This window comes from Muscardinus avellanarius (assembly GCF_963383645.1).
Source record: "Muscardinus avellanarius genome assembly, chromosome: 18".
NCBI lineage: Eukaryota > Metazoa > Chordata > Mammalia > Rodentia > Gliridae > Muscardinus > Muscardinus avellanarius.
The window spans coordinates 36,834,159-36,851,286 of NC_137804.1; the positions used below are offsets into that span (position 1 = coordinate 36,834,159).

At 44.0% G+C, this 17,128-nt stretch overlaps 1 protein-coding gene across 16 annotated transcripts in view; it reads right to left on the bottom strand.

The window, feature by feature from the left end:
* CADPS (calcium dependent secretion activator) overlaps positions 1–16,416 on the bottom strand; it is a gene marked incomplete at both ends in the record, with an annotated part of 501,631 nt that extends 485,215 nt beyond the window's left edge. For all 16 annotated transcript variants that reach the window (XM_080714889.1, XM_080714888.1, XM_080714885.1 and 13 more), the window contains one exon: positions 15,982–16,416. In XM_080714889.1, coding sequence (XP_080571015.1) covers positions 15,982–16,416 — 435 coding nt within the window. The remainder of the gene's footprint in view (positions 1–15,981) is intronic.
* Between the last annotated feature and the right edge of the window lie 712 nt (positions 16,417–17,128).

Below are 17,128 nucleotides of genomic sequence, written 5' to 3' on the forward strand. Positions count from 1 at the left end.
TATAAAGAAGCAAAAAAAAAATACTCCATCCTATTCAGATAAAGATAAATAGGTCCTACAAAATAACCAAGATCCAAAAACAAATGACAAGACATAAGTTGAAAATGTAACAAATAGTAAATAGAATAATGGATGGGATACTGCAGGGAGTTTGGAAAGATGAAATATAAAGAGGCAGTAAGAATGTATAGACGGTAGTGCGAAGACGTTCACTGCAGAATGTGTGTATTAGTAAACAAACCGATAGACAACTGATGAAGTAAGTTATGATAGACATAAAATGGTTTGCTACAAAGTCGATTAGAAGGATGACATACATTTACATTCTTGGACATTTTTTTGATGTTGTATAAAAGTCAGGTTGCAAAAGAATATGTCTATAAATGTTACTTTTGTGTAAAAACATGCATAATATTGATGTCTGTAACACATCCATGTGGATACATACGTATGTTTTATGTGTGTAGATTTAGGGGATTGCCTTAAATTTCTCTTTCATATGTTTGTATATTATTTTGTTTTCCGTAATAAACATTTTATTTTTGTTTACAGAAAAACACATAAAATAGTCAATTTAAGTCAGGGTGAGGAAAATTTCAATTAATATATCTTGTAGTATAATAAAGGAATATCTTATACAAAAACATGACATATCTAGTTAATGAACTTTTTTTTTACTAAATTATCTGTAAAATTGGAAGAAAATGAGTCTTAATTTGCTTTCTATGTGGTAAATAGGACATTTTTCTACCTATGAGTGAATCTAAATATACAAAGTAAATCAGAGTTAAGATCTAATAATTCTAAGCCCAGAATTCCTATTTTGAAGAGAAATAACAATATGAGAGAGGTTAGCTTCAGCCATAAACAGGGAGAACCACAACTCAAGCCCTTACACAGCAGGGGAGTTGATGATATTGTTGGAAGTCCAGATGAACAGTGGGCCCCATGCCAGCTGGGTACCTGCACAATACTGACATCAGGAGCTCAAGTTATTCTGCATCTCAACCAACTCACTGCCTCCAGCCCCGGCTTACCTTAAGTTGAACCTGCTCCTGGTGCTAGGTGGCTGCGGGGGTGATCATGGCACATGGTTCCCTGATTAGGTCTGCCAGGAGAGGAGAAGCAAACCATCTCTCCCAGGCAAAGGATACAAGTCCTTCTCTTTTGTATGACGAGATCATTTTCTTTTCTGTCTGACTAGATCGTTTGCATTATTTCGTCATCCACAAACCAACAGTATTTCAAGTATATTAGTGTGGGCTGATGGGCTTACACCTGCATCTCCTTCTGAAGCTAGGGATGGAGACGTATCTAAATCAGTTGTAATTCTGTGTGGAATGGGGTGGAGGTGAAGAACAGGTAGATGTCCTATTAGTGGACATAATTGGTTATGTAGATTTTATATTCACAAAGCACATTTGAATCATCTTAATTGACTGTTCACATTGATTCATTTCACTGGGTAAATTTGCAAATTATCAAATCACTTTTTTTTTTTTTGGTACTGGGAATTCAACCTCCAGATACACTCCCTGCACTTGGTTGGGTTTTGTTTTGTTTCAAAACAGGGTCTTGATAAGTTGCTAAGGCTGTCCTCAAACCCGCAATCCTCCTGTCTCAAATTCCCAAGTACTAGGATTGTGTGCCACCATGCTTGGCCAGACCACATTAATACTATGTTGCTTATCTGAGGTTAGTGCTATAGAATAAGTATAAAATTATCACTGAACTTAATGTAAACACATGTTGCTAGTGTATCCAACAATTTGGCTTTTCAAGTAGGATGGTTAATTTGGTATAAAAGTTAAATTCAAATACTCTATTGTGTATTCTAGATATCTTTGTTGCAATAATTGTAAGAAAATTGGTTAGGACTTTTTATTTTATATTTTAAAATCGTAGGAGTAAATTTTGTTTGTGCTGAAACCATTGTTTAATAGCAAAGATGGTCTTGAGTAATGGATTGCTCTGGAAACAAAAAGATATGCCAATGTATAGTGATTAGAGACAGACTTACATAAAAGCATTTGGACACATACACAAAAGAGAAATGCACGGGGTTCTCACTGCAGAGAGGAAAATGTTCTGGATCACAAATCTCCCTATTACGTGGGTGTATCTGATGTGTATAATGTTAATTTTTTTTTTCAGTACTGGGGATGGAACCCAGGGGCATTCTATCTCCGAGATACATCCCCAGGCTTATTCTTTTTTTTTTTTTTTTTAAAACAGGGTCTTACTGAGTTGCAAAGTGCCTAACTAGTAGCCGAGGCTGTCTGAGAACTGTCATGCTCCTGTCTCAGCCTCCCAAATGCTGGGATGACAAGCACGCACCAACACACCCGGTTTGGGTTTTCCTCTTTAATGATCCTAACACGGTCATTTATCGCCAGACCATAAGAAAGTTAGCAAACACTGCTAATTTAGCATAATATTTAAATTAAGGCTGCAGAAGACCTACATTTCTTTAGTGAAAAGTGATGGATAGCTTTTCTCACAGGAGCAAACGGAGGTGTGTGGAAAATCTAAGAGACTGTGGGATCCAGCTCTGTAAGAGCTCAACACAACTCAAATCCTAATTGAATATTGACTGAAAGACGGCTTCGGGCTGTCCTTATAGAGGTATGAAAAGCTTTGGGGACTAAAGGGTAAGTCCATGATCATCTGGAATTGCTGCTGGGGGTCGGGTGGGAGGCTGCCTTCTAACTAATGAAAACAAGTGCAAATCCTTCAATGTCTGCTACCTCCAAGGTCTGTAATGCTGTATCCTGACATGTAGGCTGCCAGTGGGAAACACAGTCTTTTCTCTCCTCCACAGCCAGGTGAATAGGAGGGCTGGAAAACTGAGCGCGGCCTTTGTCAGAACTCACTTCCAACCCGGAGCCAACAACATCCTCTGCAAACAAGACATCCTGCTTAAAGGCCAAAGCCTCCAAGTGCCTTGTGGGTAAACACATGACTTCAAGACAAACTCAAGGCCAATCTCCCTCCTTCTGGCCACAGCCCCAGGGTCTGTGTTATCTCTGTTGGGCCCCTTTCCTTCCACTGGGGCTCCTTAGGGGTGCATATCATTTTCAAAGGCTCCATTCCCTAGTACATAGGGCCAAAGCCCCATATATTCAATGTTTCCATCATCTGCCCAACTTGCTCTTCAACCATATACTGTATGTGCTCTTTGCTATGCTTTTGTTTGACATCTGTCTTTCCTCATGTTGTCCCTGGAATACCTATTCCCTTCTCTCCCCATGCTCAAATCCTACCTACTCCTTAGCTGCAAATTCAGTCTCCTCCAGGAAGCTGGCTGAGACTTCTGGGGATCTGAAGCTTTTAAGATGGTGTAATGACCTGGAGACCAAGGACAGTCTTATCTCAGATCAAAGTCTCCTGTCCTCTCAGGAGAGAGATAGACACAGATAGCAATGACAAACGGAAATGAAGCCACTATTACTAGAACTTTGGAACACTGGACTGGACCATGTCCCCTTTCTCTACCTCTCTGCCCAGATCCCAATCATAGCATCTCTATTAACACATGAAAGAAAAGATAACGGTATCCAGGAATGTGCAAAAAGAGACAGATGACCAGGATCTTAGGCTTCCTTTGAGAGAGACTTTGAACATAAATTAACGCCTCTGGAATTGTGCCACTAAAGTTGACATCTTTCCACTTGGTCAGTCAAGTTAGGCAATATCCCATTTGCCAAATACCTATCCATTCCTTGGGGGATGGAAACAAGCAGCAGTGGAGGAATCCAAGGTCTCCTTGTAGGGTTTTGGCTTTCTCAGAAATTCTCTCTCCAGACCCCATTTCTATGCCACAAGTCATCCTCCTCCTCTGTCCTTTTAGGAGCTTGACTTAAACCTGGGCTTACAGTGGGACTGATGCCTCTAGACCAAGCTGCATCTGCATCTTCCACAGTGTTATTCAAGAGGGTTTCTGTGCTTGAATAGAAAGATACAATGGCCAATTAAATTAAATATAACTTAAAGTGCGGGCACTTCACATTTTTAAGAACTATAAGAAAACGAACATATATACCCTTCGCATTGTGAGAATCATATAAAAGTTACTCTAATAAAGACAAGGATCAACAACTACTCTCAGGAAATGCCCCTGAACTTCTGCTTCTACACATAGGCATTAATTTTGATATTTCTCACAAATTTCCCTAAAAACTCTAAAGATGATTTAGCAGTCCTTAAACCTAATCCATGACCTTTTCTCACAATTGAAAACATTTACATCCCTATTCTCTCTCCCTTCTCTGATCCTTTAATATAACTTTGTTACGACTAATCCTCAGACACTGCCTAGATCTTGCCTCTGAATTCTCCTGTGGCTCCCTATTGCCCCAGAGGATCTTTCCTCCCTCGCAAATATGTCACATCACCAGCATGCTGTCTTTTCAGGCAGCGCGAGGCTTAATTCAAAGGCTACTTCTTTCATGAAGCCTGGCCAAGGTCTATTTCATGTGTCATGCAACAAAGGCTTGGTGCCTGCAGGCTCAGAACCATCCAGGGTCCTGAAAAGACAAGGCCGATCTTCTAAATAGAAAAATGTACATATAACCCCCAAACTCTAAATTATCAAGCATTCCACTAATGACTTCCAAACACACGTCCAACCCATTGCTTAATTTAGTCCTCATAAAATACTGCTATGATTGAAAACCATGAGTGAAATTGATGTTTTCAATGGATGAAGAATTCTAATACCATGGTCCCTGCAAAAATTCACAGCTATTTATCAACCACTTTATGTAGATGAGTAGTTTTTAAAATATATTTAAAATGCATTCCAGTTCTTTAACAATAAAAATTGGATATGGGTTGTGAGGTATATTTCAACATAACTGTGATGAAGTGGGATAGGCCCTCTAGAAATGTGACTCGCTGTGTCCTTCAGCAGTCGACAGTGGCCCAGCGTTTCTTAGTGTGAACCTCTGACTGCACGGTGGCCAGAGGGAGGCCAAGATGCAGACTGGAGTCTCGGGTCGGTACGCTGCAGTTCTCTCTAACCAGGAGGGCCTCTCTGAACCTCATATCTGTCTATTACAAAATAAGGACTATTTTGTCTATTACAAAATCAGATGCAGGTCCTACCTTCTCAAAAAAGGTGGTTGTTTTAATGAAGAAATGAGATTATCTCACTGGATATGCTATTGATGGTGAGGAATATGGCCACCACCGAACATTCATGAATTTATGCAAAGCCTATATGTTAAACATCTGTTACATGCATGCATTATTAGACACCACCTGGGAATAATAAACGACTAAGATTGGTGGAGTCTGGAGAAAGAAACACACACTGAAGATGCGCTGAACGCCAATGCAGTCAACACAGGCCAGAGTGCAAGATGGAGTGAGATCGTTTGGGCCCAGCCCAGCTCTACTGCGGTGACCTGCGACACATCTATTAACTGCTTTGCTTCTGCATTTTCTTCACCTGCAGGATAAAAGATGCTTTATTCCATGATATAGAGCTTGGAAATATAGATAGCAATGACCACACAGAGCAAAGCAAAGTTCACTATTTCTTCTTGTCCCTTGTAATGACTGAGCACCATCCTCTATTGAGGAGAGCAAAGGAAGGTAGAAGGAGGCTGGCTTCTCAAACAGGAGGGCAAAGAGACACACGAGCGCCGGGACGGCACAGGGAGGGTCAGTGGCTTAATGGCCGGAACCAAGCATGATGTAGAAGTGGGAGAGTCAAGAACAGAGAGGGAGAGAACCGGGCCGTGCAAGGAAGGCTACTTATTTTTCGTGTATTATTTTTTGGTACTAGGGTCAAACTCATGATCATTCTACCACTGAGCTATAAGCCCAGCCTTTTTTCCTTTTTATTTTTTTTGAAACAGGGTCTTACTAAGGTGCTTATGTCTAAGTTTCTGAGGCTGTCCTCTCACACCTGTTATCCTCCTGTCTCAGCCTCCCAAGTACTGGGATTATAGGGAGGAACCATGATGGAAGCCTATTTTTATTTTTTTATTTTTAATTTTTTGGACTGGGATTGATCCCAAGGCACTCCACCTCCGAGTTATACTCCTACCCCTATTTATTTATTTTTACAACAGGGTGCCACTAAGTTGCTGAGGCTGGCCTTGAACCTGCGATCCTCCTGTCTCAGCCTCCCAAGTACTGGGATTATAGCATGCACCACCATGTTCAGCTATGCAAATTAAGTTTAGATTGTCACAATACAGAGACAAAAGAAAGCCACGGAACTCTAGCAAGGAAAGGTAAATATTGGTCTGGCATTTGGTAGCTGGGCGTAATACGAATAAGAAAGTTAGAAGGTTCTCCGAGAGTACATGAGAGCTCAAAGCTGGAGATCAGTGATAGAGAGAAAGAGGAGAAGGAGATTGAAATTGTCTTAGGAGGAGCATCATCAGGACATGTGTGGCATTGGTGTGAGGAGCAGCAGTATCAGGGATTTAAAGCCAAGCTGCACATTTCTGCCTTGGTCAGCTTAGTTATACACTAGGACCACTGGGCATTCAGCAAGTTAGAAAACAGGGGAAAGAATCTGGGTTGTGTTATCGTTGAGTGGCCTGAGGACCTCTAGGGTGATGTCATGCAGGTGAATATTCTAAGTTTATCTGTAGAGCTTTGTCACTGGCCCCCATCACCATAAAATGCTTGTACCAGAAATCTATGCCACCACCATACCATTCACATTGATGGATGAGATGTGTGTGTGTGTGTGTGTGTGTGTGTGTGTGTGTGTGTGTTGTACCGATACTTCCTTGCAGAAGGAAGTGGAGGGTTGATTTGTTTTCAAGTCCCAGTTCCTTGTTGCACCATGGATCAGAACAAAGGGCTCACTGACTTTTCAAGTCTATGGCCACACCCTGAGCAGCTCTTGTGCCTGTGACCAGATATATAAGACTGGTGGTCTCAGGAAAGACACTGACACTAGAGACAGAGACTGGAGAACTGTCGATGTGGAGGTATTAGTAGCTAAATCCAGAGTCAGTGGTGAGGTTGCCCAGAGAGCTGGCACAGAGGTGAGAAGAGCCCTGTGTTTGTGCTGACGACACCGCAGCTGGGCGCCTTCTACACAAGAGGGAGGTGAGGTAGTGGGCAAATTGTCTCCTCTGGTGCGCAGAGGGGGAATCCATTCACACCTCTTCCCAAGCTCCGAGCAGTTTTCTAGCCCTGTATGGTGGTCCTTGCTTTAAGAAGCAGCACCCATCTCTGCTTCTTCTTCATATAGTTCTTCCTGTGTACAGCTCTGTGTCCAAATCTAATAAGGACACTACCCATAATGGATTAGGGCACACTCTAATGACTTCATCTTAATCTCCAAAGACCCTATATTCAAGTAAAGTAATGTCATGAGGTCTGGGGATGAGTACCCTGGCATATGAATAACTCCTAACAAGGGACAAGGATGGAGACTGGGAGAAGATTCAGATAATTAGCTGGATGCAGTGGTGCACACCTGTAATTCCAGTATGTAGGAGGCTGAGACAGGATTTCAGGTTCAAGGCCAAACTCAGCAGCTTAGAGAGGCCCTCAGCAACCTAGCAAAAGCTTGGTCTAAAATGAAAAGTGTCTAACTCACAGGTAAAATACCCCTGTGTTGAATTCCCAGTACCTAAAAAAAAAAAAGGGAAAAGATTGGAAATCTCACATGCTGTTCCCCATCAATGCATATTAATTTCCCACCAAACTGCTCAATCCCTAGAGGCCAGGAAGGCCATTTGAAACATCTCTGCATTTTTCCCCAACAGGATCTAGTGACTGCCTTGTATGTAGAAGTGGCTCAAAACAATATATAACATTGTATATATATATACAAATATATTATTATATATATATATATATATAACATTGTATATATATATTGTATAACTGATGATGTATAACAAACAATAATTGAATATGGAAGAGCCCTCGAGAAATGTTTTGAACACAGTATGTTATGACACGCTGCCTTATAGACAACAGTTGCTATACTTGTCAGAAAAATCGCCAAAGTCGATGTTCGAGATACATTTCAACTCATTTGCTTAAACAACTCCATGCCTACCATCCACACCACAAGGCAATGTTTGCTACATGGGCAACAGAAGGCATAATTATTTGCGAGAATTCTCAGTGTTTTCCCTTTGCTTTCCGAAGTGGCTCAGTAGAGTCCCCGCGCCACTCTGCATGTTTGCCAAAACCCCATTGTCTTTTTGAAAGCATTACAGCCCCTGGAGGGTTTGAAATTTATGCTCCTGGAACACTTGAGGATTTCTTTTTACAGTTCATTTCAAAGTATTTCAGGACTTTCTTACTGTACAGAAGCGATTTTGAGAAATACCAAAAGATGCATTGATATGTTCTCTTAGACAGCTGAAAGGCCAGCAATACATTATCAATTTATTTCCCATCTCTCTAGGAGAGTAACCGGCAGACTGGAACACTTGGAGGCTTGATAATTTATTTCTCAACCCTTTCTCCCACTTGTTAAAAGGAAAAGAGATGACACAACCATATGCAGTTTCCCCTCTGAAAGGTAGCAGAAACGGCCCACCAGGGAAACATTTATTCATTATATATTTCATACCTAGCAATTATTATCACATCTAATATTCAATAGCCCTAGAGTTATTATTTACTTATATTCTAACTGTATCCAGAAGAGACTTTGCATAGTATATAGTAAAAGAACAGAGAGAATAATTCCTAGATCTCCTAAAAGAATAAAAGTAGAAATGCATATTTATGTATAAATATATAGAATTCGAGCCGGGCGTGGTGGTGCACTCTTGTAATCCCAGCATTTGGGAGGCTGAGACAGGAGGATGGCGGTTCTCAGACAGCCTCAACTACTTAGTGAGGCACTCCGTAACTTAGTGAGACTCTGTCTCAAAATAAAAAACAAAATAAAGAATAAAAAATCTGGCTGGGGGTGTAGCTTGGAGGTAGAATGCCCCTGGGTTCCATCCCCAGTACCACAACAAATAAATAAATAAATAAATGGAATTCAGAATCCATGGCATACCTTTGATTATATTTGACTAATAATTTTTAAACAGCTGAACTCTCAATATAATGCTCAGAGGTAGAATGTCCCTGGGTTCAATGCCTAGCAACACAAATACATGCACGTTCACGCGCACACACACACAAACACACACTTAAAAAATAAACAAATTGCATCCCCATAAGAGAGGCAAACTGTATTTGAGATTCCTTCACCTCTTCTCCTTCCCGACTCTCTAGGAAATAATGCATCAGTACGGAGTTTGAGCATTTGCTGAACACCTACTATGTGCCCGACACCATCTGGGAAATGAGGGCTTAAAGAGTAAAATGCTGCCCTGCCTTTGAGGTTCTTACAGTCTGGTGGGAGGGAGGGACAAGCAAATGCTAATTTAACTATAGTACATAGGAGTTGAGGTGGACACAGAAACAGGGCTGTGGAAAACAGTGCAATACAAAGATTTGGTAAAGTTTCCTAAAGGAGATAACACTTGAGCTAATTAAAGGACCAGCAAGAGTGAATCAGGGGAAGAAGGTGAGTGCTCTAGAATAAGGAGCAGACCCAGGGTAGGTGTCTTCAGAGAGTGTGGGGGCTTTGGTGGAAAAACACAAGGATGTGTTTATTAGTCTTGATACTAAATCTGCTCAACATTCACCCCACACTAAAGTCGGGTTAAACAATGAACATTCTTTTTCTCTTATCTTCTGAATGATTTCTCTCAAAATAAAGAATAAGAAAATCAGACTAGGGGTGTAGCTTGGAGGAACTGGGTTCAATCCCCAATTCCACAAAGAGAATAAACTCCAACTTTATCCCTAACCATCAGGGATTCTTTGAAGACAGTGTCTTAACTTATTTTTATTTCTTTTGTGGTGCTGAAGACAAGGGCATTCTACCTCCAAGCTATACCCCCAGTCCTATTTTTAATTTTTTTAAATTTGGAAGCAGGGTCTCACTAAGTTGTTAAGGCTGGTCTTGAATCTGTGATCCTCCTATCTCAGCCTCCCAAGTACTGGGATTAGAGGTGTGGACCACCATGTTCATCTGTGCCTTATTTTATAATGAAAAAGCATACCAAATCCAAGCTTAAAGGATTTGAAAATCTTGGTAATGGGTAACCTTGTCCAGATATAACTATTACATCTGGAGGGAATATTAGGAAAAAATGTAAAACTTTCCCATCCCCAATCTCCAAATGATTGATGAAAAAATTATCCCTAAGACATGCCTACCATCAGTGATTCGTTAGTGGTAATGTTTGAGCTCAAAGGCAGGTTTCAATACACGTCCTTTCCCTCATCATCTAGTTTGTTCTAATTCTGCACAAGTCATTTGAACCAGATCCATTCATGCTAGCTGTTCCTTCTGGGGGCTTTTCAATTACACACACTAATAAACATACTCCCATTATTTTCTCTTTATTTAGGGCACTGGAAATTGAACCCAGGGATGTCCTACCTCTAAGCTGTACCCCAGCCCTGTTTCATCTTTTTTTCTGAAACAGGGTCTTGCTAAGTTGTGCATTGGCCTCAAATCTGTGATTCTATCTCAGCCTCCCAAGCACTAGGGTTACGGTTGTGTGCCAGTTGTGTCTGGCTCGTTTTCTTTTTGATTTGGCCACCTAATATATTAGGTTTCTGTCCCTTAGAACCCAGAGGATCTAGCAGTTGCATCAAATCTTCTCCATGTTTCTGCTACTTCTGTTCTTTCACAAATCATGCCGATTCCTTAAGACCAAATCTTAGCCTACTTCCTTCATGAAGATTCCCCCATGTTACCTCCAGTCTCTACCTATACATGCCCATGCTCTTTCTCTTTCCCTGCCTTAGTAATTGGAACCAGCATCTTACTATTAAGCACTCGCTACTGTTATTTGACAGGTAAGTATGCTATCTTCCCAAAGTACCTCTAGTTCAGGAACCAGCTCTCACGGGTATCTTTTGATACACTCACCACCAAGCCTAAGAGAGTTCATGATGCAATAACCTCTTGGTCACTTATTTTGGACTTAGTTCCAGAACTCTCTTCATCATTCCAACTTCAGTTTTTATGGACACCTGGCCCCAAATCAAATATTGACTATATTTCAACATGATAGCCTATGGCTGTGTATTGAATTTTTTTTTTTTGCAGGGGAAAAAAATCTCTGAATCATTTGACTTTTATTACTTTACACAGTACAATTTTTCTGGAATGAAAGATTTTATTTCCTTTGTCCTTCAGTCCAGTTTTAGGGAAGCATAAGGCTATTCCAGGTGTGTAATGAGGCAAGAACTTCTTTTATTACTTTTTCTATATTTTGCATCTTCAGAAAAATCTCTGCTAGTACCAGGGTAAAATAGTTCCTTCTCACTGCACCAAGGAGATTGTAGGGGAAATGCCAAAAAGCATATTTAAATAATTCAATTCTTCCTCCGATGGAAAGAGAAACACATAATTCTATTTGAAAAAAAAAATCTGGTTTCGTAGTCACCTAATTCTTTGAAAAGGTGAAAATATTTTATTTTTTAAATGAAAATCATATTTTGTAGTGACAAAGCAGACCTTAAGAATTCTGAATAGTGGAATGAACCAAGGGCTACAAAAAAACATCAGAATGAATGAGTCACGATTATTAAAGTACACACACACACACACACACACACACACACACACACACACAGTTAACCAACACTAGGTCTTAAATCTTACAAAAACCATGGCTTTGAGTCATGTTCAAATAAAGTCAAGTAAGCAAATGAATACAGATGGAATCTCTGTGGCTAACAGTGACTCAACATTAGCTGTAATTTCATGGGAAGGTATAAACTGAATCACATGGAGATGAGAATCTTGAATTCATAACACTTTTGGTCCAGCCATAAAGTCCTCCTGAATGAAACAGGAGTTGCTATGGGGTAGAACCAACTTTCAGATTTATCTTCTACCTTATACACAGATGTGTAAGAGACATGTATACACACATTGGTAGATGATGACAGTTGAAAATAATGGTCCTGTCACTCTTGATGTTACACAGCGTTGTTTACAGTGCCTGCTTATCCATTCCTTCAGTAGCATCTATAAGTAGCTAGTTCACATGAGGTAGCCACCCATCACCACTACTACATAATTTAGAAACAGATGGTGCTGTTTTGGCATGACAACTTCTAGGTATTCACTCTACCATTCTGACAAAAGGAGGAGGAGAAGGAAAATAAAAGCAAAGGACTGTTGCCATTTAAGAGCTGCTTAAACACAAATTGTGACAGTTTGGTGGGTAACTGTTTTGTTATGTTCATAAATAATCACTACCACCAAGTTATATTTACATTCACCTCAATGCAAGAAAAACATACCTATTGATAATAAAATAGGTCTTGAAAATAGTCTGTTTAGTCTTGGCTTTTAATTGAGAAGACTGTTGAAATGCACAGGCACTCTTTCCAGCAAAGGTGAAAACCACGTAATTATCAAAATTACCCAAACAATGGCACTTTTTCACTGGATCCTTCCAAATTGTTCTTTGGAGCTAAAAAATCCTCTTAATTTCAGCTAGAAGAATATAGCAAAACTGGTAACAGTCTAGTGTTCAGATCTGCCTACTAATGGCCCATCTCTTTCCTTCATATTCTTTATAAGGTTAGAACCTATATGCCCATATTGACTATTTGATTGGGCCCTAGAGGAAGATGGGTGGGCTTCTCTCTAAAAGAAATAATCCTGGGTAGAGAAGTACACCTGACATGTTGTCAGGGGGCTGGAGTTCTATTTTTATTCTAGAATATTTCTGGTCCTTGTCTTCTCTTAAAAAGATGGAATCTGAGCCAGGCATAGTAGCACAGGCTTGTAATCCATGTAATTGGGAAGCTGAGGCAGGAGGATTGCAGGTTCAAAACCAGCATCGGCAACTTAGCAAGACCCTGTTTTCAAGTAAGACATAAAATTGGGCTGGGGGTGTAGCTTAGAGGTAGAATGCCTTTGGGTTCAATTTTATATTATGCATGTGTGTGTGCGCGCGCGCGCATGTGTGTGTATGGTATAGGATCTGCAATCAGCATACCGCATGTCACAATTTTCACTTTTTTACTTATCTAAATATGCTTTAGGTACATAAAAAAACCTCTGAGTTTCAATTGTCTCTGGGTAATCAGTTTGTTAGTGTTTGTAGGATGATTAAAAATGATCTAGAGCCAGGCGTGGTGGCACACGCTTGTAATCCCCGCACTTGGGAGGCTGAGACAGGAGGATCGCACAGGTTCGAAGCCAGCCTCTAAGTTACTGAGTTACTAAGTTACTGAGTGAAGCTCTCAGCAACTTAGTGACACGCTGTTTCCAAATAAAGTATAGAATAGGTCTGGGAGTATAGCCTGGAGGTAGAAAAGCCCCTGGGTTCCACCCCCAGTACCACAAAAAATATAATCATCATCATCATCATCATCAGAATCATCTAGGAACAGAAGAAGGCACTTATATTTAAAAACTAAGGAAACATCAAAACTAAGGAAATCTGAATAAACTCTAGGCTTTAGCTAATAACATGTATTGATAGTAGTTCTTTAATTGTAACATGTACTATACTACTGTTAAGATATTAATAGGGGAAACTGGATAGGGGATAAATGAGAACTCTCTGTACTATTTTTTCAACTTTTTCAGTTTATCTAAAACTGTTCAAAAGTGACAGCCAGTATACTCTGTGTGACATTCTTTTTTCCCAACTCAGCAATTTCTTTAGAGAAGGGACTCTCTTTGTCTTCCATGTCACTTTCTCTACACCATTTCCCCTGATTTTACCTAGATCATCTTTTATTCTATTACAGACTCATATTTAGTTTACAAGTAGCTTATATTTCCCCCAAGACTAATTTTAGTCCATCATTTCTATTTTTTGGCTTTAACTTCTACCACTGTGATTTTGCAAATTTGTTAATTACTTTCAATGATTGCTCACTTAAAAAATTAGAGTTCCAAGCTTCCTATTTGGAGACCAAAAAAAAAAAAAAAAAAAGCAAAACACCCTTATCCTGAAACACATTAAAATTTTAAAATAAAGCAGTGGGAACAGCTTATTTTCTTTTATGAATCGGAGATACATATTCAGCTTCCCAGTATAGCAATAGCCCCCAGGGTAGCTTGGCTGCGATATATATTTTGCAATAGTTTGCTGCAATAGCTAAAAATAGTTTGAAAAAAAAAGGGTAGTGTTATCAGTCTGTCCTGGAGTCTCTTGATGTTAGGGTCATGGGCAAAAAACACAACCGGGTTACTCCCCAAACAGCTCTGAATGCATCCAGGTAAAGTATACAAACAGATCAGAAAAACCCGGCCTCATGATCTTTCTCAGGTGGCTGAAGGTTCCATTTGGAAGAACTGGGTCCCTATAGATGTCCCCTCCCCCACCCGCAATAGAGAAAAGGCATCTATTTAAAGGACCAAGCTGGAGACATTTGGCTGTTAAGTAAAAGATGCTCTTCTCCTCCTCTTTCCCCTCTATTGTCAGAAGATAGGATATCTTTGATGGGTGCTGTCATTGCTGAGATACTTTAGAGATGGAATTTCCCATGCTACAAAATTACCGCAGTAACTGAAAATTGAAATATCAGGTCCTGTGGACTCAACGTCTAACCTTAAAAGTTCACATCCAAAACACTTGTACTGCTCTGAGGACACCTCTGTCAATTTCAGCCCATACTGACTGTTGGAAGGGCCAGAGGCCACTGTGGGGAGCGGTGTGTGACCCCACCTATGTGTATCTCTCTCCCAGGAAAAGAGTTTTATTTCTTAGTAAAACTGATATCCAACTTGTGATAGCTGAAATAAAGAGCAGCGGCGGGCGGGCGATGTGTGTACATATATAAGCAAAACAAACAGAGAAATCTGTGCTAACTCGAGATAAACCATACAAGATAAACGGAAAAATCTAACAACCAGACGTAAATGGCAGCAACGGAGAAATGCACTATTTTAAGAAACCGGTCTCTTTTAAGAACCCCCCCCCCCATAAGGTTACAGCTGCTGGCTCACACCGCCCCTGGGGGCTGAGGGGTGGCTAGCTTTTCTGAGAGCTCCAGTGGGTAGCCAGGAACAGAATGCAGACTTTCTTCACGAACTCACTCCACTTGGGTTCTAAATTGCATCTCTGCTGGTCCCCTAGGGCCCCTAGCCCTGCAGCGCCCACCCCGCCCCTCCTTCTTCTGGCCAGAAAAGAACTGGTAGAAATAGGTGGTTTTTTTCCACATCAAAGGCAGCTCAAAGCCGCCTCAGCCTTGCCCGGGCCTCAGACACAAAAAGCTTTTTGATGCCTATAATTGCGAGGCTGTTTGCAGCTGCACTTTATGAAGCCAGAGACAGAGGGGCTGGAGCAGCCAGAAGGTGGCGGCGAAGTCACCTTGGGAAGAGGAGAAAAGGGTCAAGGGGAGGAAGGTGAAGATGCTGACCCGGGCGAAGGACCTCCAGTGCGCCCTGCGCGGGGCATCAGTGAGGAAGGGGATGCGGGACCGGAGAGGAGGAGGCCCGAGGGAGGCGATGCCTTGGGCGACCCCACTCGGGCATCAGCTGACGGCGCTGGGAGGAGGGTGCCCTTCGCAGAGTCACGGGAAGCTTCGCCTTCCGGGCTGGCACCTGCGGCTGCCCGTGACCCCGCGAGCCGAGCGCGGCTGGCTCCTGCGCCCCCACCTGCCGGCGTCGCCGCCCTCCCTGCGCACGCCGAGGAGGGCGGGCCGAGCGGAGCGCAGCCGCCGGCCGCCGGAGAGCGCCCGGAGCCCTGCAGGGAGCGAGGCCTGGGCGCGCCGCGCGCTGCAAGTCACGCCCGAGCCTCCGGGTCGCCGCGCGGGCTGAGCCTCACCCGCTCCCGGCAGGGAGGCCCCGGCAGCCCCGGGCTGGGCCGCAGGGAGGGGGCCGCGCAGCCCTGCGCCCAGGGCGCGGTCTCCACCTGCTGGGCTCCGCCTCGCCAGCTGCGCCTCCAGGTCCCATTGTCCGCCCCGCCCGGCCGCGTCCCGGCCTCCCCGAGCTCCCACCTTCTGCTGCCGGCGAGCCATGTCGGTGGGCTGCTTGGCGTTGAAGGGGTAGGCGATGCAGCGCATCACGAACACGTACAGCTGCAGCCTCTTCTTCCTCTCCTCCTCCTCCTTCTGCAGCCGCTCCAGCTCTTCCTTCTCCTTCTCGCTCACCACCGAGGGGCTGGGGCTGGAGGGCCGGCCGCCGCCCGCGCGGATGCTGGGCTGCAGCCCCCCGGCCCCGCCGCCGCCGCCGCTCGCCCCGCCGCCCGCGCCGCCGCCGGCGCCCACCCCGGCCCCGGCGCCGCCGCCCATGCCCGCGCCGCCGGCCGAGCCCTCGCTGGTGCGGCTGGGGGACAGGCGCGCTCCGGACGCGGCCGAGCCCAGCGCCTCCTTGCCGCTCTCCTCCTCCACGATCTCATCCGACTCCTCCTCGCTGGACGAGGGGTCCAGCATGGTGGCGCCTGGGGAGGGGTCCCCTGGAGCCCCCGGCTCGGGGTGCGCGAGGTGGGGGGCGCCGGAGGCGGTCGGGGTCGCTCCCCCTGGTCAGGGAGCCGGCTGCCGCTGCTCAGCCCCGGCTGCCGCGACTGCTCCCTCCGCCCAGCGACCGCCAGCTGGGCTCGCCCGGGAGCCGAGGGGCGGCGGAGCGGGGAGAGGGGCGTCCGCGGAGTCGCGGTGGGCAAGGGCGAGTCAGTCGAGAGCCCCGAGCCCGCAGCCCGATGCCATCTGCAGCCGCTGAAGGAGGCGCCTCCAGAAAAGATGCCGAGTGTTGCAAGCTGTCGATGCAGCCAAGAGCCGGAGAGGCATCTTGCCGATTGGGGAGGGAGCGGCGCTTACGTGTTTATGGGCTTAACTCTCCCGTGTCCGCGGCGCACAGGGCGGCGGCAAAGGGTGGGGTGGGGGGAGCGCAGCGTCCCCGAAGCTTCAGAGCCGCGCACTTCTGCCCCTAGCACTCCTCCACCGTCCTCGCCCCCTCCCCTTGGCGGATAATTTCCTCCTAAATCTCCACTTCTCGATGCCTCGACCTCTCTTCCCCGCCCGGGGACAGAAAGTTCTTGGGGGGAGGGAAAAATGGAGAAACCAATCGTGACTCGGAGCCGGCGGAGAGCGGCAGACTGGAGACGCTCGGCGGAGACGTCCCACTCCGAGCGAGTCTGCACGCTCCCTC